This window comes from Manis javanica, chromosome 4 (assembly GCF_040802235.1).
Source record: "Manis javanica isolate MJ-LG chromosome 4, MJ_LKY, whole genome shotgun sequence".
Lineage (NCBI taxonomy): Eukaryota > Metazoa > Chordata > Mammalia > Pholidota > Manidae > Manis > Manis javanica.
The window spans coordinates 79,708,001-79,733,879 of record NC_133159.1 but is presented as its reverse complement, the minus strand read 5'-3'; the positions used below and the strand labels follow the sequence as shown (position 1 = coordinate 79,733,879).

General features: G+C 45.3%; 1 protein-coding gene across 3 annotated transcripts in view; it reads left to right on the top strand.

The window, feature by feature from the left end:
- The window catches only part of LOC118968308 (uncharacterized), a 46,459-nt gene that overhangs the window by 7,844 nt on the left and 12,736 nt on the right, over positions 1–25,879 (top strand). The window contains exons 2-5 of one of the 3 annotated variants that reach the window (XM_073234312.1): positions 3,136–3,204; positions 7,458–7,620; positions 12,772–13,672; positions 14,141–14,387. In XM_073234312.1, coding sequence (XP_073090413.1) covers positions 3,136–3,204; positions 7,458–7,620; positions 12,772–12,792 — 253 coding nt within the window. In that variant the 3' untranslated portion in view covers positions 12,793–13,672; positions 14,141–14,387. Of the gene's footprint in view, positions 1–3,135; positions 3,205–7,457; positions 7,621–12,771; positions 13,673–14,140; positions 19,187–25,879 lie in introns of those variants that run through there. The other 2 variants (XM_073234311.1, XM_073234313.1) reach the window with 2 other exon arrangements.

The following is a 25,879-nucleotide window of genomic DNA, read 5'->3' as shown; positions in this document are numbered from 1 at the left end:
CATTGAAGGCAGCTGTATGACCCTAGGAAATCACTTAGTCCCTCTGAACCTACTTTATGCCTCTAAGATGGAGGAAATTTCTATTTCACAGGATCATCATGGGGATTAACTGAGCTGCTGATGTACACTGACATGACAAGGGATACAGTAGTTACCTATTGCTGTGTTAACACACGACCCCAGGCCCTAGCAGTTTAAATTTATTATCTCACAGTTTCTGTGGGGTGGGGAGTAGCTCAGCTGAGTGGTGCACACTCAGGGTCACTCATGAAGGTCTGACTGAGGCTGGAGGACCGGCTTCTAAGATGGCCCCTCACCCGGCTGTTGGCAGGATGCCACAGTTCCTGGCCACAGACCTCGCCATGAGGCTACATCCCCCAGAGTGAGTGCTTCAATAGAGCAAGCAAGGCAGAAGCCACATGTCTTTCACGACCTAGCCTCAGAAGTCTCATACTATTTCTACCGTATTCTATTGAACACACAGACCAACTCTAATGCAATATGGGAGGGGACTACACGTGGGTGTGAATATCAGGAGGTGGAAGTACCGGGCTCCACCTTGAAGGCTGGCTTCCATAGTGTATATAACATTAATTCCTGCCCCCTTTTAACATGGCAGCCATACTCTTCCTCCTCTATTTCAGTCAACAAATATTCTGAAAAGGAAGACAACTGGATTGATTCAACTTTGTTCTTCTCACACTAAATTACTTTGGCTGAGTTGGAAGCTTCCATCCTCACATCAGGCTGACAGTCATGACTCTGAAATGTGGAACTAGACTCAGAATTTATGCCAGTTCATCTGAAGGACATGAGGCCCACTGAAATGCCCCTCATTTTACTATTCTTTGGTCTTTGCCCACTTTCCCCTTGAAACAATCCATTCTATGCATTTTATTATGTGTTCAAGATGTCAAGTAGACAATCCCAAGTAGTGGCAAATATTCTGGCTGAAATTCCTCTCCTTGTTCTGGAATATCTGTGCTTGAATACAAATGATTTACTTTTGGATCCCTGATTGTGTGATTGTATAACTGTGAATTCATTTAAATAGTGGTGAGGTCACCATGGCTTTTTTCTTCACTCTGTAGTGGCAGGCTTTAACATCCAAGAAAGGAAAGGGCTACTTAATATCAAGTTCTCCAATACTAGCAAAGTAAAGACATAAAGAGGTCAAGAGAAGAGCCAGCCCTTCCCTTCAGTTTCTTAGGGCGATCTACTTGGTAGCCAAGGGTTTGTCATTTTTAAGCTGTGGTAAATAATAATGATGAATGGAAACACCTCCAGGGTATTGTTGTAGCAGATTCCTTGCTAGAGCCATGAACATGACCCATGAATGTGTTGGGTGGATGGATGGATGGATGGATGGATGGATGGATGGATGGATGGATGGATGGATAGATAAATTCTTCAGGTACAATATGACCAGGGCTGATACCCAGCTGGTAGTACCTGTATGGAGAAAGGGCCAAGGTCCATTCCCACTGGTCAAGCCTCCACTCTACTGGGATGGCACTCACACTGTAGCAGTCATTACAGATAGCATCTAGTCTTGGAGAACATGGCTTACAAAGAAATGGGTTACAAAGAAATGTTTAGAACCCAATTGATACAGTTTACTGTTAAGACTAGTTAGAGCCTGCTTGGCTGGGAATCTGGAAGGAGTGGGACGTGATAGTCTCAGATCTGCAACAAGATGGGTCTTAGAACAATTATCAGAATTCCAAGTATATCAAACTGAGAATGAATGAATATAGTTTCTTTACTCAGGTAAATCTGGAGCTGAAACCTGGGAGCAATGAACAGGTACTAAGGGAGGAGAGACCAGGAGCAAGGGCTGGGTGGGTAGAGGCTTGCTGAAGCTGACAAGAATGGAAAAGGAGCAAGAGGGAGAAAGGTATCAAATTAAGCTGTGAGTGACAGAAAACCCAAAGCAACAAAGGCTTAAATGAATAGAACTTGATTCTGATTTTGGTAACAAAATCTGGCAGTGAGCCATGCATAGCTGGTAACAGCAGTTTCAGGATCATCAGGGATCCAGATTACTTCTATTTTGTTGCTTCACTGCCCTTGACATGTGGCTTCCACCTCATGGTCAAAGATGGCAGCTCAGACTCCAGCCTTCACATCCCACTCCAGTCAGCAGTAGAGAGGAAGGAGCAGGATGAGCATGCCCTCTCCCTTTAAGGCAGGGTTTCTCAGTCTTGGTACTTTCGGCATTTGGGTCAGATGGTTCATTGTTGAAAAGGCTTGTACTGTACTGTAGGGTGTTTCGCACCATCCTTGGCCTCTACCCACTAGATGCCATGGTGACTTCCTCCTTCCCAGATTTGCAAATAAAAATATCCCCAGGTATTGCCAAATGTTCCTGAGGGGTAGGAGGCAAAATCTCCCCAGATAGAGAACTCCTGCTTTTAGGTGACTTCCTGAAGCTGCCCCTGATTCCTCTGCTTACATGTCATTGATCAAAAGTTAGTCACACAAGTAGTGGATCTATAGCATCTCACTATGCTGATGGGCAGTGACTGTAATGGGCTATGTGGTGGGGACTTGATAATAGGGGGGAATGTAATAACCACAATGTTGTTCATGTGAAACCTGAGCATAAGATTGTATATCAATGATACCTTAAAAAAAAGAAAAGTTAGTCACAGAGGTAACTCTTAGCCAGAAGGAGCTGGTCTTTACTCTAGGTAGCCATGTGCTAACTAAAAATCAGTTCTATTATATTAGAAAGAAGGTGAGAAAAGATATTGGGAGACAATACAAGTGTAAGGACTCAGACAAACTTTGGCTACTTTGCCCCAGACCTCTGCTCCTAGCTACTGGTTAAGGATTACAGCCTCAAGTAGGACGATGTGTGGTCCCAACTAGAGCCAATGGCATCTGGATCTTTGAAGTGAAGAATTTCCTCCCAGAGGTGAGCCTTCAGGTAAGAAAGTTGAACATTGAGTTGTCACTCATTGCCTTCCAGCATGTTGCCTTAACTCGGGTTAGGAGGCCGTTACAAAGCACAGTATTTCCTAATCGCCCTTGCTGTGGAGATCAGCTTTTTGCTTACTTTCCCATGATATGGCCCCAGTGTAGTTTCCTCACTCCTCTCTCTCATCTCCCTTCATCCTTCCTTCCCTTTAGGTGTGCTTACAAGATTAGATGTAGAATCAGGAGACCTGAGACCCGGCCTGCTCCTGCCACTACCGTAAGGTAACTCATTCAACCTTTCTGGCTTGAGTGTCCTCATCTGTAAAATTAGGGGCTGAAAAGATGCTCCTCAGAGTCCCCCCAGCTCTAAAGTGCTCCAATTCTCTGAAGTCCACAGGATTGTAGGGAGTAGCAGAGAGCCCCTCTCTGATGAGTGGTGTCAAGACGGCCCCTGGCTGGGTCTCTGTCTGCCAGGCTCCCCTGCTGTGTAAAGTCCCAGCCTGGCAGATGCACTTAGATCCCCCCCCCACACCACTGGCTTCAGACAGGCCTGCTTTGGATAAATGGCATACTTGTCTTGCTAAATCTGACCAACTCAAATCATGCCATATGTGCTCATTGCAAACCTGTCGCTGTGCCAGTCAGATGGCTCCAATCAGATGGTGCTCCCTGGACTCCCAGTTAAATGTTGAAATGGCCCTTGTAGTGGCACAGCTGGCCTTGAGAGGTGGTTTTGTTTCATTTTTCAGGTCCCCATATCCTGTTTAAATTGTTTCTCTAGTTAAAGTGTTTTCTTTATTTGTTCAATAAACACTTCTGTTATCGTGTAGGCCCCCAGAAATACAAAACATGTAAGTCACACATCCTCCCTCTCTGGAGCTGGCACTGAACATGGCCCCCTGGTGCTCCGCTGGCATCTCCTACCTGACTCCAGCCTTGTCCCTCTGCTGGCTACCTGGCTCTGCTTGGGTTCCTCCTGCCTGGCAGTCTGTTTCCCATGGAGGCTTTGCACATGCACGTGCTCAGCCTAAGCTGGGACCCTGCTCCTGCCACACACACACACAGCCCTACCTTTCTCCCTGGCCTGGCCATGCCCTCCTCATTCTTTAGGTTTCAGCTTAAATATTCCACCTTTAGGGAGACCCTCCCTGACTGTCCCACCCCACAATCCCAGTCTAAAGCACGCTGCCCTCTTAACTACCCCCATAGCACCCTGACATCCACCGTCTTGTAACTCCTCCTCAAGTGTCCTCCTTCCCAGGACCGTGAGCTGCCTGGAGGCACTGGGGAGCCAGGCCTCTCCATCGCTGTGGGACAGAACCTGGCAGACAGCAGGCCCTCAGCAAATGAAGCCTGACTGAATCTGTGGATGGACCAAGCTGTGAAGGGGAGAGACATATAGACAAATATACTCTGTCAAGTGGTACACTAGGCATGTGAGCAAGAGCTGGCAGGCAACCCAGTAGGAAGAGCCCCTCGCTACTGGGATAGGGACATGATGGGTGGGAAGGCCTCTCTGGAAATGTGTACTTGGTCTTGAAGTAGTAAGAATGAGACAAGTGAAGAGGAGAGGAAGGAGCAGTTGGGTAGAAGAAATGGCAAGAGTGAAGCCAGGAGGCAGGGTCTCTAGCATTTCCAGGGCACTGGGAGAAGTCAGTGGGGCAGAAAAGGAGCATCCAGGGACCAGTGGGGGAGCTCTGAGCTCCCAGCTGTGGCCGGCCTTCTCCCTAGAGCAGTGGCCAGCTCTTCCCTCTGTTCTGCCTCTCTCCACCTGCCCTCACCACCCCAGACACCTGGCTTGAGAGCTTTCAGACCTTTGGCTCTGGAGTCCTTAAGGTGTCAGGAGTTCCACTGGGCAGAATTTGCTCCTCCTTTCCCTCCCTCCTTCCTTTCTTCCTTCAGCTCTTCACCAAATTCAACTCATATTTACTGAGCTGCTTCTGTGTGTCAACAGATGAAATTGTTTGACAGAAAATTTTCTTCTCACTCTCTGAAAGTTATGGAAAATGAATCCAGCCCCAAGCCAGAGGTGGTTCCACTGGGCTGGAACTGTGGTTGAGGAAGCCAAGATGGGCTGGCACGTGGGCAAACAAGGGCAGAAACAGGCTCTGTTTGGATCCCAAGGCAGGCACCGATTTAGAGGGGCCGGATTAGCTGAGTTGCTAGGAAAAGAAATGGGACAAAGAGCAGAACAAGCCCCTTTTGTGTTGTGTGTGGGGTGCTCCTTAAATGACTCTCCTCTGTCCCCCGTGGCCTGAGGGCTGTTGAGAGTGCCCAGCCAGTGGGCACTGACTCCAAAGTTTTGGCTCTGGGGAAGGAGGCCGGCTGAGCTCAGGATAGAGAAAAGGGGCACCTTGAATCCCCACCAGAAGAGGCAGGCAGAGAATTCAGAAAGGCAGGGAGTGTGACCTTGTTTGCTGTCCACAAAAGAAATATTACTGCCACCTGCCAGGGTGACCTCTGGTTCTCTATATGAAGAGGCCCTTGTCTTTCAATGCCTTGGCTGCTTTCCCCTACCAGGGAGGAGCTTAGACCTGCAAAATGTATTACCTCCCTGCAGGTAGGAGGGAGAATCTGCCAAGGGAGGCTGTTACTTAGCTCCTAAAAGCACAGCAGAGTGGGGCAGGATGAGTTGTGAAGGCCAAGCTGTTCCTGGTCCGCACACTGCAGGCTGGAGGGTGCCTGCTCAGGAGCTGCAGCCCAGTTGGGGGCTCAGACATGACGGCCCCGGGAGTGAGACTGCCTCCCTGAGGTTGACTTGGGGCCATCAGTTCAGCACTAAAATATTTCATCCTGTATTATTGAGTGAAGTTTCATGTGTATTGGCTCCCGAAGGTAGCCTTGGGTATTGAGAAAATGTCCTCCACTTATTTGTCACCCAGGGAATCCATTCCAGAGTGACTAAACCCACTGAGAGGTCCAGGTCACTTCTTGTGAATTGCTGGAGAACTGTGGAAGGGTTTAGCTCGGAACAAAGCCCAGGCATATGGCCTGCAGCCATGCCTCACAGCCTTCCCAGGGTTGGGGGGTGGGGGGTGGGGGGTGGGGGAGAGGGAGATTCTCACATGGCCAATGACTTCCTCTCAAGCCACCTGGGCGCAGGAAGAAGCACCAGAAGGAAACTTTGAATCCCGATTAAGTGCTTTTTTGATGAGACAAAAGAATTGAGGAGGAGGAAAGGCCCTGACAGGCAGCTTTGGACTCAGGAAGGCATGAAACAAAATGTCATCTGAGGAATGGGGAGAGGAGACACAGAGGTCAGTGTGACAGGAAGCCCTCGAGGAATAAAGCCAGGAAAAGCAGGAGGGAAAGAAGGCCACAAGGAAGGGCGGAGGACCCTCTGCCGGAAAGGTGGGAGAACAAAGGGGAGAGGGATGGTACATCTAAGCACGGGGGCCTGGATGAGGGAGAAGGACTTCCTGATTCCCGGTCAGTCTGTCTCCTCACATCCAGGGTTGCCATCTGAGGCCTGGAGAGGATACTGCCCCTTAGCCTCCAAGCTGGAGGGGCCCAGCCCAGCCCTCTCAGACAGATTTCCCTGGGCCTTGTGAAGGAGTCAGCCTCTGTCCGCCAGCCAGCCTTAGATGAGCCCCTGGCAGGCGGGCGACTGCAGAACATCACTTTACAGAGACACAGTAGCACTGGGGATTCTGAGGCAAAGTGAGGAGAGGTTATTTTTGTCTGTATTGTTTTATTCTCTGGGAGCCCCAAACATCCTGGCACAGCCGGTTCCCAGGGCTAGTGCAGGGGCACATCAGGCAGGGAGTATGTACGAGGGAGGGTGGAGCTGGCCAGGCCCTGTGGGCTGCATCTGGGGTAACAGCTCAGGGTTCCTTTGTTCATTCAACAAAGATTTGTTGAATGTTAGTACTAAGAATAGAGCAAACAGGACAAAGTCTCTTATCTCTTGGATTGTAGTTCCACTCTAGATGGCATTCTAGTCAGGGGCGATAGACAGTGAACAGCAAGGCCCTTTGGTCCATAGGTAAACCAGCTTCTTGGCTTCCTGGCTTGTCTTCACTTGCCAACCAGGCTGAGGCTGCTGGGGACCAGGTCTTCTCGACTGGTAGTAACAGTGCAGGGCAGAAACACAATCAATACTTTTGTGTGTCGATACTAACTTGATTTTGTACATTTTCTGCATTTTTTTCCTTTCACTATGTCCAAAATAGTTAAAAATCCTGTCAGGGCTGAGCAGGAAAGGAAGGCTTCTAAGAGTGGACCCTTCCAGAAAGACAACTGCCCCCTAACTGGCCTTCCTTGCACCACTAACTCACCCTCCCACACTCCCAGAGGAAGCTTTAGAACCTGCTGATGTCATCATGTGATTCCCTGTCTTAAAGTTTTGATAAGTTTGTTAGGATACCTTTGACTCCTGAGAAATAAAAAGCTCTGGCTCAGCTGGCTTGGCCAAATAGACACTTAGCATCTCACCCATCAAGAAACCTGGGGAAGGTGGTACCCAGGAGGCAAATTCAGTGGCTCCAGGTCTGGGAGCCCAAGTTCCCCACTCCCTTCCGCTCTGCTATTCCCAGGCTGGATGCCTTCCAGGAAGCACGATGGCTCATGCACCCAGACACCACCGCACCTGGCAGCAGGAGAGGCATTTTCTCCCTGTGTATCTGTAACAGGAAAGAAAGTGTCCCCAAGGCCCCCAGTAGACTTGCCCTCAGGACCTGTGGGCCTCCTCCTAGCAAGGTAAGGCATGTCTGAGAAGCATAGGATTATGGGGGTGGGGGTGGGGGTGAGGGTAGATTTCCTAACCAAAAAAAGGGGGTTCTGTTAGTCAAGGAGGCAGAGGTCTGGCGACTAGTTGATAGGTAGGTAACTACAGGTGTCTGTTACAGATGATTTCCTCTTACTTGTAGGAAAAACTCAAACTCTGTAGCAGGACAGCAACGTCTTTCATGAGCAGGTCCCTGCCTGTTTCTGGGCTTATCTTTGCCAACAATGCTCTGCTGCCTTTCCCTGGCCATATCAGATACTGCAGTGACCTGAGCTCGCTTTATTCTGATGCCTCCGCACCTTTGCCCGAACTGTTCCTGACCTCCCCACCTTGTTCTCGCAGCCAACTCTTCCTCTATTACAACCCTGCTCAAGTGCACATATTCCCAAAAGCCTTCCCTGGCCCCTAATTGAATTAGAAGCTGCTCCTTTGCAACTAACTGGCTTAGTTATAGCACACAGGTGCAATGGTTAACCACACAGGCTCTGAAAGCAGACTGCCTGGCTCAAATCCCAACTCTGACACTTACTAGCTGGGTGACCTCAGGCAAGACACTTAAACTCTCTGAGGAATCCAACTGATTCTTCTGTAAATGGGCATAATAATGATAAAAGTGGGTCTAGAAAGAGTATGTGCACTATTGGGTTAATGTGAGGATTATAAGGTATGTAAAATGCTGAGCACAATAGCACATCAAAAGTACTCAGTAAATGCTAATTCTTGTTAGTGGGTGGTGCTTATTATATTAATAATAATATCTGTATTATTATACAGTGTGCTAGAATGTGATTCTGAGATACCTGGTCACTTTTCAAAAGGCCCTAACATGGCACCACCCAGTATCTGCATCTTGAAGGGTAGGCCCTACAGTCTTTGGGGCAGTGGTCTTCAGTATAGGAAGACAGTTTGGTGTGTACTGCAGACATTTTTGAAACCTCTTTTACCACCACTCCCTGAGCTTTCCCTGCATCCTGAGGTCTGTCTCTCGAGAAATTCAAAGCAACCGCCCGTGATTTCACAGAGGTCACTCCTGGCCCTGCCCTTTATCATTTTCATCCCCTGGGCATGGGGATTGGAGGAGGCTGTGCTCTTGACCCCTGCAGAAGACCCTGCTTCTTATCTCTGAACTTCAAAGGAGTCCAGGTGGGAAGATCTTTGGGGAAATCTGGGGGATGACAGCAGAACCACCCACTCCAGACCCCTCAGTGTTGGAGAAAAACCTCAGTGATGCAAATGATGAATGCAAGGTTCAGTCACGACTATTGGTACTTGTCTCAATTTCTGCAGAAAGTGAGGTCCTCCTGGACTCTGGGTACTCATGTCATCTTCAATTATATTGGTGGGTGTTCCGGATTTGGGGTTAACTCTTTAAAGGCCTAGTGAAGTCGCAGGATTTGTGATATGTGAAAAGATACACCCAGAAGTAAGAAGTAGTTTCAAAGGACTAACTTTTCAGCATCTGCCTGGATTTCCTTTGTCAGTTGCAAAAGTCCATTATTTAATTGGGTTATATTTTAGGATTAAGATTTCAATCCAGTCTTGAGCAGTTACCTTATTCCTACAAAAAAAAAAGAGCCAGCAAACAGGTTAGAGTAGGGAGCAACCTGTGTATCTTTCACTAAGGCAAGATGGACTTTAGTAGCAGAGTTGGGGGAATGACCTGGGGAGGTGCTCCCTGCCCCAAAGTATCTCCCCTGTGACTTGAGCCCTTGCCTGTAGTGCCCCCATTAGGGAGTCATCCTTAGGGCTAACACGCTGGTCTCAGTTCATAATCTATCGCTGGCTCCCAGTGCATGAATTATTTAGCACAATCATCTCACACCAACGGCGCAGGGAGCATATCATTATAGCAATAATTTCATTGGTGACTTTCTATTTAGAAATTACTATAACAAACATTTAGTCACTATTTTTCTGTTTAGGAAAATATCTCACATACAATAATACCTATCTAACAATTATTTAGCACTTATTATATACCATACACTGTTTTAAGTGCTAACATTCATTTGATTACTGGAGAATCTTATGGAACTGTGTTCCAAGGTCACATTATTTGAAACCACAGCTCCTCACCTTCCCATATATTCCCTTCCATAGCATTTATCACTCTCTGACGTACTATATATTTACTTTATTCCTTGTCTGTATCTCTCCACCAGAATGAAAGTCTCCTGATGGTGAGGATTTGTTTTATCCCTGGCACCTAGAACACTGTCTGGCATATTATAGGTCCTCAATAGAGTTGATGAATCACTAATAGTATTATTTTCCCCATGTTACAGATGAGGAAATTGGTGCCCCAAGTGGTTAAGTAGCTTGCTCAGATCATAGCCAGGAAGTAGCAGAACTGGGACACAAAACCAGGCAATTGGGCCCTGGAGACACATGACAGCATTAGACTGTTAGCCCAGGGGCACAACCTGACTAGCAAGGGCAGGCCTGAGCTGGGGAGTGCTGTGTGGCAGGGTTTTTGTGTGTCAATGTGTTCAGCTTGTAGGCAGGAGAGGAAGGCCCTGAGTGGAATGTGGGAGACACTGAAGATGAATGTCAGCTCCTTTACACTGTGCTTTAGTCCTACCTTGGCTATGAGTGCTGGTATCAACCTGGTAAGAATATAATCACACGGAAACCAACAAATATTTACTGAACCTCTTTTGTGTACAAAGTACTGAGTTACTTGTTAAGACATGTATCCCCAAGTATAAAAATGAGATACGTGGCACTCAAAGAGTTTATAATCTAATTCTGCAGACAAAGCAGTAATCAACACTCAAACAGCCAAGTCAGCAGTGTTAAGGGTGTCATAAATGGGTACATCGTTAACAGCCAGCCCAGGGGCCAGAGAACTAGCACTTCATCTTAAGGGAGAGAGCAGTCTTTAAGGGAGCTTCATGGAGAGAAAGAGGCAGCCCTGGCAGAGTGGGAGGGCTGGGGAGGCTTAGGCACAGGGAATGGGAATGGTGAGGAAGCAGGAAGCCGGGTGGGACAGGAGAATGCCTGAAGTGGAAAGTGCTATGAGTCAGTGTCACAGAGGGTGTGGGAGGTAACCAGAGCCAGTGAGTGCAGAAGGACCCCTGGGCTGAACGTGGGAGAGCAGGAGGTAAAGAACAAAGGAGGGTCAAGCTGTGGAGGGTTTTGAAGGCTAGGATGAAGAATGTGACATGGAGCTTATATGAATAGATAAGTTCCACCTTTAACTTGAAAGCAACACCAGACAGGGGAGGAAAATAAAAAGGGAATAAAAATGGAAGTGCTGCCGAAGGGGACATGGGGAACCAAGGGAAGGCTGGAGGACTTAATGGCTAAGGGCACAGGCTTTAGAATCAACCTGAGTTCCAAATTCCACCTCTGCCACTCCTCAGTCATGTGAAGGGCCCAAGGTCGGCAGCCTCTCTTGGGACTTATTTCCTCATGTGCAGCATGAGGGGGGAGAAAAACCTATTTTGCTAGGTAGCTGTGTCATTAATCTAATAAGATAATAAGATAACATATCTAAAGCACTAAGCACAGTGCCCCATAAATGGTAGGTTTCAAAAGCCATGGATTAGACCCATTGGGACCATGTAGCTCTGGGCCCCAAGAACCAGAAAGCAAGGCCAGACCTGCTGGCTCTTCCTGGAGGAAACCCCTGTGGGCCCTGCTTGGATGCCCTGGCATTCATTCCTTCCTGCATATATGCTCACTCTCAGATAAGACTAAATAAATCTGTAGAACCAGGACAGGAAGCTGGAGATACCATAAAGTTACAGCAGGGATTCCTACTGGCAGGATGGTGGTGGTTTATCAGGATATGGAGGGGCCAGGGAAACAGATGGCCGAGGAGTAAATGTTGTGGAACAATCAGGAAGGTATTGCCCTCCTAGGCTCTGGACGGACAAACGAGTTCTATTATTATAGCCTCTTTTTGGTTCTTTAATGTACTGTTTGCTTGCCTGGCCCTGAAGGCAGTTTCAGGACTTCAGCAAAATGCATGTTAGCACCTGTTTGTGTAATTATAGCTAAGATAGTTAAGGGGATTTTGTTTGTTCTATCTTCAGTTTTGTTGCATTCCTGAATATTTCAGCCCCAGCTATGATGGTTGTTTTGACATTGTCAATCAAGAACTCAGTCAGCAACAGTTTAAACGCCTTTAATACTACCATCGACTGCCTGTCTAAACAGTTTTCATTCTAAAGGATTTTATGAATTACTGATTAAAGTAAAGCTTGAAATTGCAGCATAATTTCAAAGTATTGCTTGGGGATATAGTCACAAGAAAACGAACTCTATTCTCTTGTTAATTCCTGACAAGAAGCTATGTTACAATGGTGGAATAAAGTAGGCCATGGTGGGCTTTCAGGGCAGCTAATTTCTTATATATGTCTAATGTGAGCCAGGTGTCACACTAGGTTCTGGGTGTAAAATGGTGAGCAAGACAGTGTTGTCCCTCGTGGAATTTTCTAGTATACTTTCCCGATAACATTTAGCCCTTTGCATAGCAGGATGACCTAATTACTCACCCACTTGTTCTTTGAGAAGTACCACTCACTGCATTGTGCATGCTCCATTCTCATTCTTCCCCAGCACCTTGTGTTTGGAGTGTACACACGAATGAGGAAGCAGGGCAGGTGTGCATTGGACCAGTATAAAGTCAACACAGGCCCTGACCATGGTGGCTTAATCTGCACTCTGTTCTAACCTGCTCCTCACCAGCTGGAGACAAACAGGAGCGCTCCCTAGTAAACCAGTGTACAATTACGTTATAAAGTGACTCCTTATTCGTGTTTCTGGCCCAAACATGTTCCTGATACATCTGTTGGTGTGTAGGTCATCTCTATGTAAATGGTACATGGGCCTTTCCACGTTTGATTTCACTTTCCCCTCAGAAGAGGCCTGTGAGGCAGATGAATCAGGCAATGGTATCTCCCAAGGGTGAGAAGGGACTTCCCTCTGTCATGTAGATGAGGGAAAGCTGGCAGGCCAGCCAGGCACTCGGGCCAGGGCTGTGTCCCTACACTGCCAGTGCCTTCGGGCCTGACCTCCCACAGCCTAACCTGGGCACTGGCTTCACAAAGTGAAGTTCATTTGTTAGGCAACATGTGCTAAGCACCCATCTGTGTGACACTTTCTCCTCTGAGCAGGTCCAGAACTCCATTTGCTGAGTCACTAGTTCTCAAGAATCCTAAGATCCCAGGAACATGAAGACCCCACAGACGCTCCAGAGAATGGTTCATGTTCACCCGTACAGATGCCTCTCCCTAGAAGAGTAAATTGCTTAAGAAAAGAAAACTAAATTCCATGCTGAGAAATAATTCTCTCTTGTCTCTCTTTCTTGGTCTGCTTATTTCTCACAATTCTCCTTCTCTGAGCTTCTCTGTAGGGCCTACAAAATGAATCTCTCTGTTGTCCTGGGACAGCATTCAGTGAATATAATGCCATAAGGAGGAGACTGTGGGTCATGTGGGAGCTACTGAGGGTGGCTGAGTTGTGTGGGACATGTAAAACCTGCCTCAGAGGCACAGGGATCTCATTTGTAATGTAATTGCTGCTCTGCTTGTTTGCCTCACCCTGTGAACTGCAAGCTCTGTTAGGAAGTGTGCACCTGCTCTCCACCAGCCCCGCTTCAGAGCCTGGAGTATAACTGGTGCTCAATAAATATTTATTCAAAGTAGGAAAGGAGGCAGGCAGGCAGAAGAAATGTGTGTAGGGGTGCAGGGGGCACACCTGACCTGCGAAGGACACAAAGAGAATGCGGAGAGAGACCTAAGGTCCTGGGAAGAAGTTTGCACAATTGCCCAGGGTCACTGCAGGAGCAAGCCCGCCCGCCATAAATGTGCTGGGAGCGCAGGCGCTTGCTCAGCCGCAGCGCTGGTCCCGCCCGGGGTGTCAGCAAGCCCCACCGCAGTGCGTGCGGGGCAACGGCTGGTGCAAACCCCAGCGGTGACCCCCAGATGGATTCCCAGGGCAGAAACACTGCAGGCAGGCCTCCCCAAGTTCCTTCACGACACTCCCACAGGAACCTGCTGTTCTTGGAAGCCTCAGGTAAGGCAGCTCTGCCCACGGCAGCCGCACACAGGACCCTTTGCAGGCTTTGCGGGTAATGAATGTTAGTCCCGAAGGGCGGCGTTGGCTCTCAGGGACCCTCTGGGGCTGGGCCTGTGGAGGAGTCCTAGCAGCCCATATAGACATTATCTTAAAATAACACCACATGACCACCTGCAGGACCCTTTCACATTCAACCATCTTGTAAGGGAAGCAAAGCAGGGACTGTCAGCCTCTTTTTACAGATGAGAAAAACAAGGTTCGTTATATAAGGCTGAAAAGCTTTTCCAAGATCTCACAACCAATAAATTGCCAGGGTCTGTACCTCAGGGCTTCTGGCGTCATCAATCCTAGCAGCCGAGGCATAGCTGTTGCAATATTGAAAGTGGTCCGCAGAGGGCAGCCGTCACAAAGGGGCTGTCTCCTGACTTTCAGCGGCGCAAAGCTAACATTTACTACCTGCCACAGGACGCGCAGCCGACGGCGTGGACCCCCAGATAAGCTGTCCGAAGAAGGTTGCAACGTCGTCTCGTGTGATTATCCTGCCCCCAAAAAAGCTTAACTAAATCTAATGTCCTGAAACACCAGATAAACTTAAATTCAGGGACAGTCTACCAAGTAACTTGCTAGTGACCTTCGAAAATGTCAAGGTGAAAAAAATCAGAGAAAGGATGAGGAACTGTTCCAAATTCAAGACCAGACATGACAATTAAAGGTAATGCATGACTGACCTTTGATAGGATTCTGGGCTGGGAAAAAAGTAATAGATGCAAAGGACATTATTGGGACAATTGATGAAATTTGAATTTGGACTGTGGTTTAAATAATGGTATTTTATCAATGTTAAGTTTCCTAAAGTTGGTCATTGTACTGTATCCATCTATGAGAATGTCCTTGTTCTTAGAAATATTTAGGGGCACACAATGTCCCTAACTTATTTTTAAAAGGTTAATAAAAATCCAAATAACACCATAAAAGACATGCAGTAAATTATAAGTGATGGGTAAATCTGGGGAAAAGGTACATGCAATTTTCTCATACACTATTTGCAATTTCTCTGAAATTTTGAAGTTATTTCCAAATAAAAAGTTACAAAGCAAAAGGAAAAAAGAGGCTCTCCTAGCTCTCCAGAGTTTGGGTCTTGTGGTAACCACACCTGATTCCGCCCTTACGGGGGGTGGGGAGCATGGAGACGCCTCTTTTCAGTTAAAGTGGCTTCAGCCTCTCTGAAGCCCCTGACCTTTGTCCGGAGCTAGCCAAAGGGGCTGCACAAAACTCACCTGATAACAGACCCTGACCTGGAAGATGGCCTTTGCTGCAAATGTTTTGAGAAGACTGAATGTAATTCTTGCCTATACATACATGAAGGAGGAACAGTGGACCTGGCTGAATTGCAGAATGGAGCTCAAGGCTCCACCTTTCAGGAGGGACTGGGGACTACAGTAAGCAGCATTCCAGGGCCTGTGAAACACAGAAAACAACTGTGATTTGGGGGCAGGTGTGACTCACCTACAGCCTTGATGGGGCACTCCTAGAAGATAAGACTGATAGACTGACTGAGCAGGGGAAAAATTAACAGTAAAAAGATATGTTGAGGAGCAGCCATTAAAAGGGACACGTGGTGAGGGGGTAGAAAAAGCCCCTGGGATTGTGTCAAGTAGATCATTAGAATCACCTGGAGGACTCCCTGCACCTACCCCAGAAGCCTGACTCATTTAGGCTGGGAGGACACTGAGGAATTACATTTCTAACACTATCTGGTGCAGCTGCTCTGAGCCATATGTTAAAGTGCAATGGCATAGCAGGTGATTGTGTCCAGCCTACTTTAGAGGAATCACGAGAGCTACAACCAAGTATTCTACGAGGTCCAGGGGTGACTGGGGTCACTTCTGGCTGGGCAGTGGAATTAGGGACAGACAGTATCATGGATGAAATGCCACTTAAACTGGGTTTCAGTGGAGTTGGGGTACAGCAGGGTCTTCTAGGAGAGGACACTGCACACCAGCAAAGAACAGTCCAGCCCAAGGTCATCATTTGCTTTCCCCGTAGGACTAACTGGTCCAAAATCAGGTGAGGGGCCTGAGCACCAGGTCAGGAGTTTGAACTGTGTTTGGAGCCAGTCAGGGCCTCAGAGGGGAGATGTGACCTGAGGCAGGGCTTTCAAAAGATGACCAGGCAGAGATATGGGAGAGTGGACTGGGGGAGGGGGAGATTGAAGGTGGGAAACCAGATAGGAGGTCCCATTAATAGGAATCACAGGAGATAAGAGCACAGCAGTGAGTGTCGAAAGCAAGAGAGTTTCATTATAGCTAAGTGAGGGACTGAGTTACACAAAGAATCCATTTGTCCTCTTAGGCTTTTGGCCTAGAGTTACCACCAAAATTGATGTGAAGCACTCACGTCTGCAAAGGTATATATTTTTTAAATCCATTAAATATATTTAAAGAATGTTTAGAACTGAAAATTAAGTGTGTTTTCACATGAACATCTTTAATAGTCTTCCAGGCAGGAAGTGGACAGATGGAAACAGTGATATGCTAGTAAATATTTAACAACAGGCTGGGAGTACAGGAGAGCCCTGATTGATAGCATTTGTCAATTCCCCTGCTGTGGAATCCTCCCACAATGGCTGATTTCAAGCTACCAACATGATGTCAGTCAGCTTGTAAAAGTCTGAAAAAATAGAGCAATCTGCTCTTAGGAGGCCAGTATGAGCAAGCTGGCTCTAGCACACTCCTGAATGGAGACCAAATGCCAGGAAATGGATGGAGTCACTAAGGCAAGAAGTGATCACTTCTCAGCATCTGTCCAAGGACCCAGAGAGAAACCCACAGGCCTAATGGCTTCGAGCTGCAAGCACTGAGCTTCATGTAACCTCAGCTCTTCCCCCATAATGGCAAAAGAGTGGCAAATGGGAGAGGTGGGATTTGTTCCAGGGTCCCCCATTCCAAGAGGATCATTTCACATGATAGAAGCATAAAGGAGAAAGCCTTAACACTACGTGGAAGGAGACCAGTTACAGTCTCTGCTACTTAGTAGCCTGTGCTTATCTGCCCTGAGCCTCAGTCCCTCGTTTTTAAAATGAGGATAGTTGCTAATGATGTCCCAGCAGGATGCATAGCCTGGAAACATTTAACACTTGTCAGAACTTCATTCCTCCCTCCCCTTCTCGCCAAAGCGTTCTGCAGAGCACTCCTCCCGCCTGCAGTTTATGCTGGCCCAGCAGCCCAGTGCTCCCATCCTGAGGACCATCACTTGCATGGATCCTGGGGGCCGTGTTCGCCTGTCAGTCACAGAGAGAGGCAGAGGGCCAGAACTGCCTGTGCTCCTTCCAGCCTTCTCCACCCTGCTTTGGCCCTTGTGAGCTGCACTTCCTGCCCTGGGATTCCAGTGTTTTTCCCATCATTTTTTCCCTTTGGTTTAAGATTAAGATTCTGTTACCCATAATCCAAAGAACCTGAGACACCCTAATTATTTCCCTTTTAAAATCCTGGTATAGACAAAAGACTGGGAATCAGACCTGGGTTTTGACTTTGAGCGAATGACTTAGCTTCTTTGGGCCTTGTTTTCTCATCTCTAAAGTGAACAGATGAACAAAATGAATCCAAGTGAATCCCAGCTCCGATGGGCAGCTCTATTCTATGTGTCTTTATCCTAACACGGAGTATGTCGTTGTGAAACGCCCATCTATTCCATTAGTCACAAATCAGTTTGCTTTGAAGACCAGAGACCTTCACAGTTGGACAGAGTAGGGTAACTCCCAAGCCACTCCTTTTTGGGTCCAAGACATGGATGAGAGCTCAGCTGGCTCAGCTCAGTGGTTGTAGATGCTTCTGGAATGCTTAAAGCTGGTTTTTTGTGTTTTGTTTTTAATTATAAGGGTAAAAAACTAATTGCTATGGAAGATGTGTACATGTATAAATTATGGAGAAAATAAAACAATCTGTTATCCAAAGACCCAGAGATGACTTCTAACGCTAGTTTGATTCACATCCCTCTCACTTTTTGCCATTATATTCCACACAGTCATCTCAACTGCTTAGCTCAGAAATTTCTTATTAAAGATTTAAATGAGTAATGCATGCAAATGGCATAAGTTCAAATATTACCAAAGATTTTATAATGAAAAGCAAGAGTCACCTGCCTCATCTCCCCCCATCTTCCCCTTGGTCTTGCTCCCCTGAAACAAATTTTAAACATTTCTGTTTGGAATTCATTTGGTGGTTACCTCTGTATTTTAAAATAAGATACTACTTATTAATTTAACATGTAGCACTTTCTATTGACTTCTATTGTGACAGGTGACAGGTGAGGAGTTAGTTCACTTCTATCCCACTCCTCCTCCTCTCTCCACTCCCCTAAATATAGCTAAGTCACTATTCAGAGCTTGCTCTGGTCTCCTCTTCAACTTCAAAGAATGAAAACCCCCCATTTCCTGTTCCATCCACTGCAGGAGGACCCCTCTATCCCTCACTCTCTGTAAGGTAAGGACAGGGCACCCATCTTTTCCTTCACCTTTTTTCCTTTCCACTTCCTAACTTCTGTCAGCATGTCCTGTACTTTTATATTTTGTTCTGAAATCATTGTTGTTTCTGTTTATCTAAGATTGATTCTAAGAGTTAAAGTCCAGAAAATGATATTTATTTTATTTTGGCTATGTCAGTATAGTTCACAACCAATCAAAGTAGTGAACTAGGATTACCTTTCTCTATGGAACCAATGTCCCTACTCAATGAAGAATGTTTCTGGAACAAATTTACTTCATTTGTTTACATTCCACCAATTTCCTTTATTGTAGCCTCATATCATGTTTTCCAAGCTTTCAATCATGTTATTTTTCTGTTTTACTTCTCTCCTTTTCACCTCTCCAAAACCAAACCAAAACAAAACAAAACAAAAAACAGAAACCTCTCCCTGTAGCTCTCTACCGTGCTCTGCCTTCCTGCTCTTGTTTTCTCTGGGTCTGCAGCTGGTTCCTTTCACTGTTTTCAATGATTAGAGGTGCTCTTTGCAAGACTCCCTAGCTGCTTCTTTCTTAGTGTACACTCTCACTTTGCTAGAGCCTGTCCTCAGGTAACCCCCCAGGGGTAAACTATACAGGAGGTAAAATTCAGAATACTTTCCTACTGCAAATGCCTTTATTCTGTTTTCACTTGATTCATAAATGGATGGTACATAAAATTCTGGGTCAAACCTCAAATCCTTCAAGTTTGGATTATTCTTGAATCTTTTGGCATCCTTTTTTTTTTAATGTTCTTTTGCTGGTTTTTTAAATTATTAAGGTATCATTGATATACAATCTTATGAAGACTTCACATAAGCAACATTGTGGTCACTACATTCATCCATGTTACGGAGCCCCCCAGCCCCCACCGCCACCACAATCACTGTCCATCAGCATAGCAAGATACCATCCGTTCTTTATTCTTGGTGTTCTGAACGTTGTCAATGATTATGACTTAGGTGGATCTTTTTTCATTCATTTTGCTGGGGAGTCATTGGGCCCTAGCAATCAAAGACATGCCCTTCTTCATTTTAGAAAATTATTTATTGCTTTTCTTTTATAACTTCTTTTTGCTTTAACTTTTTCTGGTTTTGGAATTTCTGTTATTTAGATCTCAAACCTCTAGATCACCCCTTTCTGCCTTTCGTCCTTTCTGTCATATTTTGCATTTGTTTTAAAATCTAAAAATCTGTACCTATGAGATTTTTCAACTTCATCATCTAACCTTATTATTGTTATTATTATTTTGGCAAACATATTTTTAAAGAACTCTTTCTTGCTCTCTGTTTCTTTTTCATAGCATCCTTTATTTGTTTTACCACTGTGATTTATGTTCCTAGTTGTTGCTAACAGTTTTACACGTTATTTGCTTAATCCTTTTCTACTCCATGAATTGTATCTGTTTCCTCTAGAATCATGTTTACCTGTTGGCTTATTTTTTCTTAATTTTTCCTGTGGCCAACTTGCCTCCATGTCTGTTTGCTCTTGTTTTTCATTTCTATGTAAGGCTTTATATTTCTACGTAGAATATTTGAAGAGCAGGGCAGAGCTTGTCCACTCTCAGGCTTCTCTCTAGGGAAAGAGGGCAGGAAGCTAGTTGTTTGTTCTTATTAAGAGTCCCTAAAGGCAGGAATGTAAAAGACTTCATTCTGGACTTCCAGACTCCATATTGGCTGCCCTAATTCTCTCTAGGTGGTCTGTACAATTTCTTCAGAAACAATCCTTCCAGTGTTTGACCTAGAGGAAGTGATTAGCAACTGTCTAATCTGGGCAAACAGAGATGTTGGCTGCTGCATGTCTAGAACTTCATTGGTTTTCTGCCTCATTTCCCCACCTGCTCTCTGGGATCCTTCTTTCCAGGATGAGACACCTCTTAGGGACTGTGGACTGACCTGAGCCCTCATTGGCTGCAGCCCACTTCACCAGCTGTATTAGTCAATTTTCACCCAACCCTTTCTCTTTCCAAATTTGTTGAAATCTCTCCTGATGGCCCTTTTCCTGTTTTCCTCTTTATTGTAGGTTTATGCCATTTTAATCTGTTCATTGTTATTTTAATTGTGGAATCTCAGAAGATAAGTGCATATGTTACGTAGAACTAGAAGCCTGAAACAGCCATTTAAATTGCCATGTGGTACTCCTTAACATGGTTGTACCTTAAATGTAGCAAAGGTGGAAACAAGGCTGTGATGAAGATTCAGGTGGCTAAGAATTCGCACGCATCCATGATTATTTATTTAGAATAAGTTGTGAGAAGAATTGCTGCATAGAATGGAAGTACCTATTTTTTAAAAAATAGAATGAAGCATACATTTACCTTGGAGTCCAGCAATGCTACTCCTAGGTACTTACCCAAGAGAAATGAAAATATGCTCCCACCCAAAGACACACACAAACGTTCATAGCAACTTTATTCTATGCAAGAGGGCCAAAATCTGAACACAGACCAACATCTATCAACTGAAGAATGGATAAGCAAATTGTTATATATTTATACAATAGAATACTATTTCTAAATAAGAGGGAACTATTGATTACCATAACAACATGAATGAATCTCAGAAACATGCTGAGTGAAAGAAGCTAGACATAAAAGAGAACATAATGTTTTATTCTAATTTATATGAAATCTGGAATAGACAAAAAAAATCTATAGTGCAGAAAGCAGATTAACGGTTGCTTGGGGCAGGGGTGATGCAAATGTTCTATATCCTGACTGAGATGGTGTTTGTAGAGGTGTATATTTTTTTCAAAGTATATGCTTAGAACAGGTGCATTTTTGTATGTAAATTATACCTCCATAAAGATAGTTTTTATTTACTTATTTTTGTTTCTGTTTTGTTATTCACATTCTTTTTTTTATTAAGGTATGATTGATATACAGTCCTATGAAGGTTTCACATGAAAAAACAATGTGGTTACTGTATTTACCCATATTATCAAGTCCCCACCCATACCCCAATGCAGTCACTCTCCATCAGTGCAGCAAGATGCTGCAGATTCTTCACTCTGTGCCTTCTCTGTGCTACACTGTTCTCCCTGTGACCCCCCACACCATGTGTACTAAATATAATACCCCTCAATCCCCTTCTTCCTTCCTCCCCACCCGCCCTTCCACACCCCTCCCCTTTGGTAACCACTAGTTCCTTCTTGGAGTCTGAGTCTGCTGCCATTTTGTTCCTTCAGTTTTGCTTCATTGTTATACTCCACAAATGAGGGAAATCATTTAGCATTTGTCTTTCTCCACCTGGCTTATTTCACTGAGCATAATGTCCTCCAGCTCCATCCATGTTGTTGCAAATGGTAGGATTTGTTTCTTTCTTATGGCTGAATAGTATTCCATTGTGTATATGTACCACCTCTTCTTTACCCATTCATCTACTGATGGACACTTAGGTTGCTTCCAAGTCTTGGCTATTGCAAAAAGCACTGCAATAAACATAGGGGTGCATATGTATTTTTAAATCTGAGAACTTGTATTCTTTGGGTAAATTCCAAGGAGTGGGATTCCCGGGTCAAATTGTATTTCTATTTTTAGTTTTTTGAGGAACCTTCATATTGCTTTCCACAATGGTTGAACTAGCTTACATTCCCACCAGCAGTGTAGGAGGGTTCCCCTTTCTCCGCATTCTCGCCAGCATTTGTTGTTCTTAGTTTTTTCATTACTGGTGTGAGGTGATAATCTCATTGTGGTTTAATTTGCATTTCCCGGATGATTAGTGATGTGGAGCATCTTTTCATGTGTCTGTTGGCCATCTGAATTTCTTACATAAAGACAGTTTTTAAAGTAAAAATGTTGCATGTATTTTTAAATAATCCTTACAGTTTTTTCTTACATTTCTTATGAACACTTCTTACTACAATTTCTCAGTACATTTTCACTGCCCAAAATAAATAAATAAATCCATTTTTGAATGTAAAATTTCATCATAATCTCATGCTACCTCCTACTCCCATCCCATCCCACCTCAAGTCACAACCACAATGATCAGTTTGGTGCTTACTCTTGCAGTCTATTTAATAAATACACCATTGTATATCTATTATAATTTTTGTAGAGATGGGATAATGCTATATACATATTCTTGTGACCTGCACATACCATCTTACTGCTTTTGCGTGATACAAAGGGCCCGGCTATTTTTCCCTACAGTGAGAACCCAGCAAAGTGCCCTGGACATCACGGGCTTTTATGTGTTAGATTCAGTGTCTTCAATTTGCTGGCAAGCATTTCCTCCTGCTTCAGGAGGAAATATTCTAACATTTTCAATGATCACTTCTACTAAAATCACATACTTCCTAACATTTTGCTTATGTTCTTGTGGCCTAAAGTTTTTCTGCAACTGAAGGGAAGGCAGGTCTAGGTGGGGCCCTAGTTGGGACTGAGCAAGGGACTTAGTGTGGGTTAAGGGTGGTGAATGGTCAGCACAACCATCTCTGATTTTACTTCATTTTATGTTTTCACTCACCATTTTTCTGGGATGACCCCATACCTTCACCTCTTCACGCTTAGCATCAAGCCCACCATACCCATCCCTGGGCAGGCAGGGCTTTGCTGGCTGAGAAATGGAACAGCCATCTTGACAAGTCCAAGGGCCGCTGAAAAGTGTTATACCATGAACATTTTTCCACGACATAAACCCCAAGAAAATGTCTGAAAGGGTTACTTGGAAGATGGGTGGAGTATAGGTTCCAAATTGGTACAGAAGAACCATCTGGAAAGTGGTTGAAAATGCAGCTTCCCTGAACCCCTTCTAAGGAAGCTGAACATAGGTGGTAGTGTGAGAATCCCACTTTGGGGGACACCAGCCTAAATGGTAAATGAAAATGCTCAGTCTTCCAACTTGGAAAGGATCTGGACTGACCCTTCACCCAGATATGGAAGGGTTACAGGCCTTCCTCAGCCTGATTCCGCAACTGAAGTAGGGCTCAGAGCGTCCACTGCCATCCACTACCTATCTCAATGGGTTCTGTTTCAGCCCTGAAAACGTAGAAGGAAAATACCTTCTCCTTTTGACCTAAAACATGCTGCTTCTGTGTTTTAGGAGGTCCTGAAATGACTTTAGGTCGCTTTCTTTACCCTCCCAGGAGTGCGTCTGGATAAAAGTTTAATTTTTGATCCTGTTCTCCAGTCTTCTATTGCTGTATAAAAAGACACCCAAATCTTCGTGCCTTAAAGCAATGACATTAATTTATTTTGCTTATGAATCTGCAATTTGAGCAGGCCTGAGCAGGGATGGTTTGTCTCTGCTCTTCATGGTCTTAACTAGGGCTGTTCAAGGGGAGCTGGAGGACCCACTTCCCAGATGGCTGGCTCACATCACTGGCAAGCTGGAGCTGGTTTGGGCAGGGAACCCAGCTGAGTGTGTGGGCTGGGTGCTTGGGTTCCTCTTGACGTGGGCCTTTCCACAGGCTGCTTGGTTCCCTGATAGCACGGAGGCCGGCTTACAGACATGAGCATCATCTCCAGAGAGCAAGACAAAAACACATGACATTTTTATGACCTAGGTTTCAGCAGTCACATAGTGTCACTTCCACCATACTATTGCTTCAGGAAGTCATAAAGTCCTTCCCAGGTTCAAGGAGAGGAAAAGTAGCCCTACCACTTGAAGAAGTGTCAAGGTCACATAATAAAAATATCACATGGGATGGGAAATATTATTGCAGCTATCTTTGGAGTATTTTCTGTCCACAGACTCTGACCTATTTTGTGTTTTTTTTTCTGATGCATATTCACTAATTAATTATGATTGATTCTATTATATTTCTTTTCATCCTCTTCACAACCCTGTGAGGTAGTTTTATCCCTATTTACACATCCAAATGCTACTCCTATACATGTTTGGTTTAGCTGGCATATTATTTTAAGTTGTGAATTATCTGGCTTCTCTTCACAATCAGAACATTGAATATATCTAAGCTAGGCTTTCCTTATCTCAGCAATGGGCTGGAGCTGAATAGTGGTAGCCCCTTTAGTAAAGGTTTATCCCTCAGTCCATTTGCCACAGTCCCTACCACTCCCTATCACCATTCCACTCATTACATTTTATGTCTCTTGAGCATTTGAGCTTGAGGTTTCTGCTTTAGAAAAAAAATAGACCCAGATCTTACCCTGGAAAAATAAATAACAGTGATCCCTTTTTGGGGGGTAGTTTTCAAACCACTTTCTATAGAAAGCTACCTTTGGAAGTTTTTTCTCTTTAAATCTGCTCTCTTTGGTGGAGATCTAGTTTGAAGGGCATCTTCACCTCTCTGCTCATTTGATGAACAGAAATGAGTGATATGCCCCAACTCTCAGAAGAGTCCTGATGCTCAGTCCCACCACCCCCCTCCCAGACTGGCCCCTCTGGGAATCCCCAAGATTGAGCTGAGTTCTCCTCAAGACACCATGCTTGCCATCTACATGACTTGGTAAATGCTGGATCCACAGTAGGAAGGGAAGCTCATACAAGGGAGCACCACGTCAAAGTTTTCCAAAACCACAATCTTGCCTAGAGCCAAGTCTGCACACAAAGACCTTTCTCTCCGTGGGATAAGTGTCCACTGTCCACACCACTGTTTAGGACCAGTTCTGAATATTCCCCATGGCTCATAGGCACAATGCGCACTCTGTCCTTTCAAGGGTTCTTGGTTTTGTTTCCAAAATGTCAACAGATAACTGTAAGTGTTGATTAACAACCAGAAGAGCAGTGCCTAAGATCATTCACTGGGGAATCTTTGTCTAGCCCTTCAGAAAAGCTCAGGCCTGCACCAAAAGGACAGTGGGCAGGTGGGCCTGGCCGAGCCCATTCTGTGTCATTGAAGTCCCTTTTCCCCTTTGAGACTTGGGTTTTCTTCAGCTCTTTAAGGCTGAAAGAACCACTCGCCCTAGCACAGCAGAGGCTTAGGAGTAGGAAAGGTCTGTGGTTTCACTCATCCAACGGAGTAGGCTCAGCCACAGGCTAGAATGTTCTGTGGCAGGCAGTTCCCTACGTGCCTCTACCAGTCACATTCCCCATCAGTAACTGTGATCCTCAATTTTATGTTATTCCCTTGCTGTTTGCTACATCTTTTACCATCTATTCCAGACATCTCTTGCTGTTTAACAAACTACCCCAAAGCTTAGTGGCATTCAACAAGAACAATCTTTTTCTCTTCTCACCAATCTGCCATTTGGGCAGGATTCTGTAGGGAAATGCTTCCCTGCTTCACACAGCCGAAGCTGGAGCAGCTCAGCTGAGGGCTCTTGGGTCCCACGCGACTCACTGGGCAGGACTGAGGCCTGGGGTCGTGGCTTTTCTCCAGGTGGGCCTCTCCATGGGGGGCTTTTGTACAACATGAGCTCCAAGTATGAGCATCCCCAAGGCAAAGGCCAGGCAGAAGGTGCTCCTTCCGCCTTTTGTGACCCAGCCTCAGAAGTCCGTATTGTCTGTTAGTTACAGCAGTCACCAAGTCGAAGGGGAGGGGCCCCTGACTATACCCCTTAATGGAGGAGTGGCAAGATCTTGTGAGAGCAGGTGGGACCAGAAATATTGTTGCAGCCATTTTAGGGAAATGATATCTGCCACCCCACCTACATAGATACCCCTGGATAATATAATATTTAATCTTGTATGCTTTAAATGTTACAGAAACATTCCTACTAAATATATTCTTCTACAATTTTGTTCCCCCCAAATATGTGAGAGTGATTCATACTGTTGGGAGATATTTATTAGTTTTTAAAA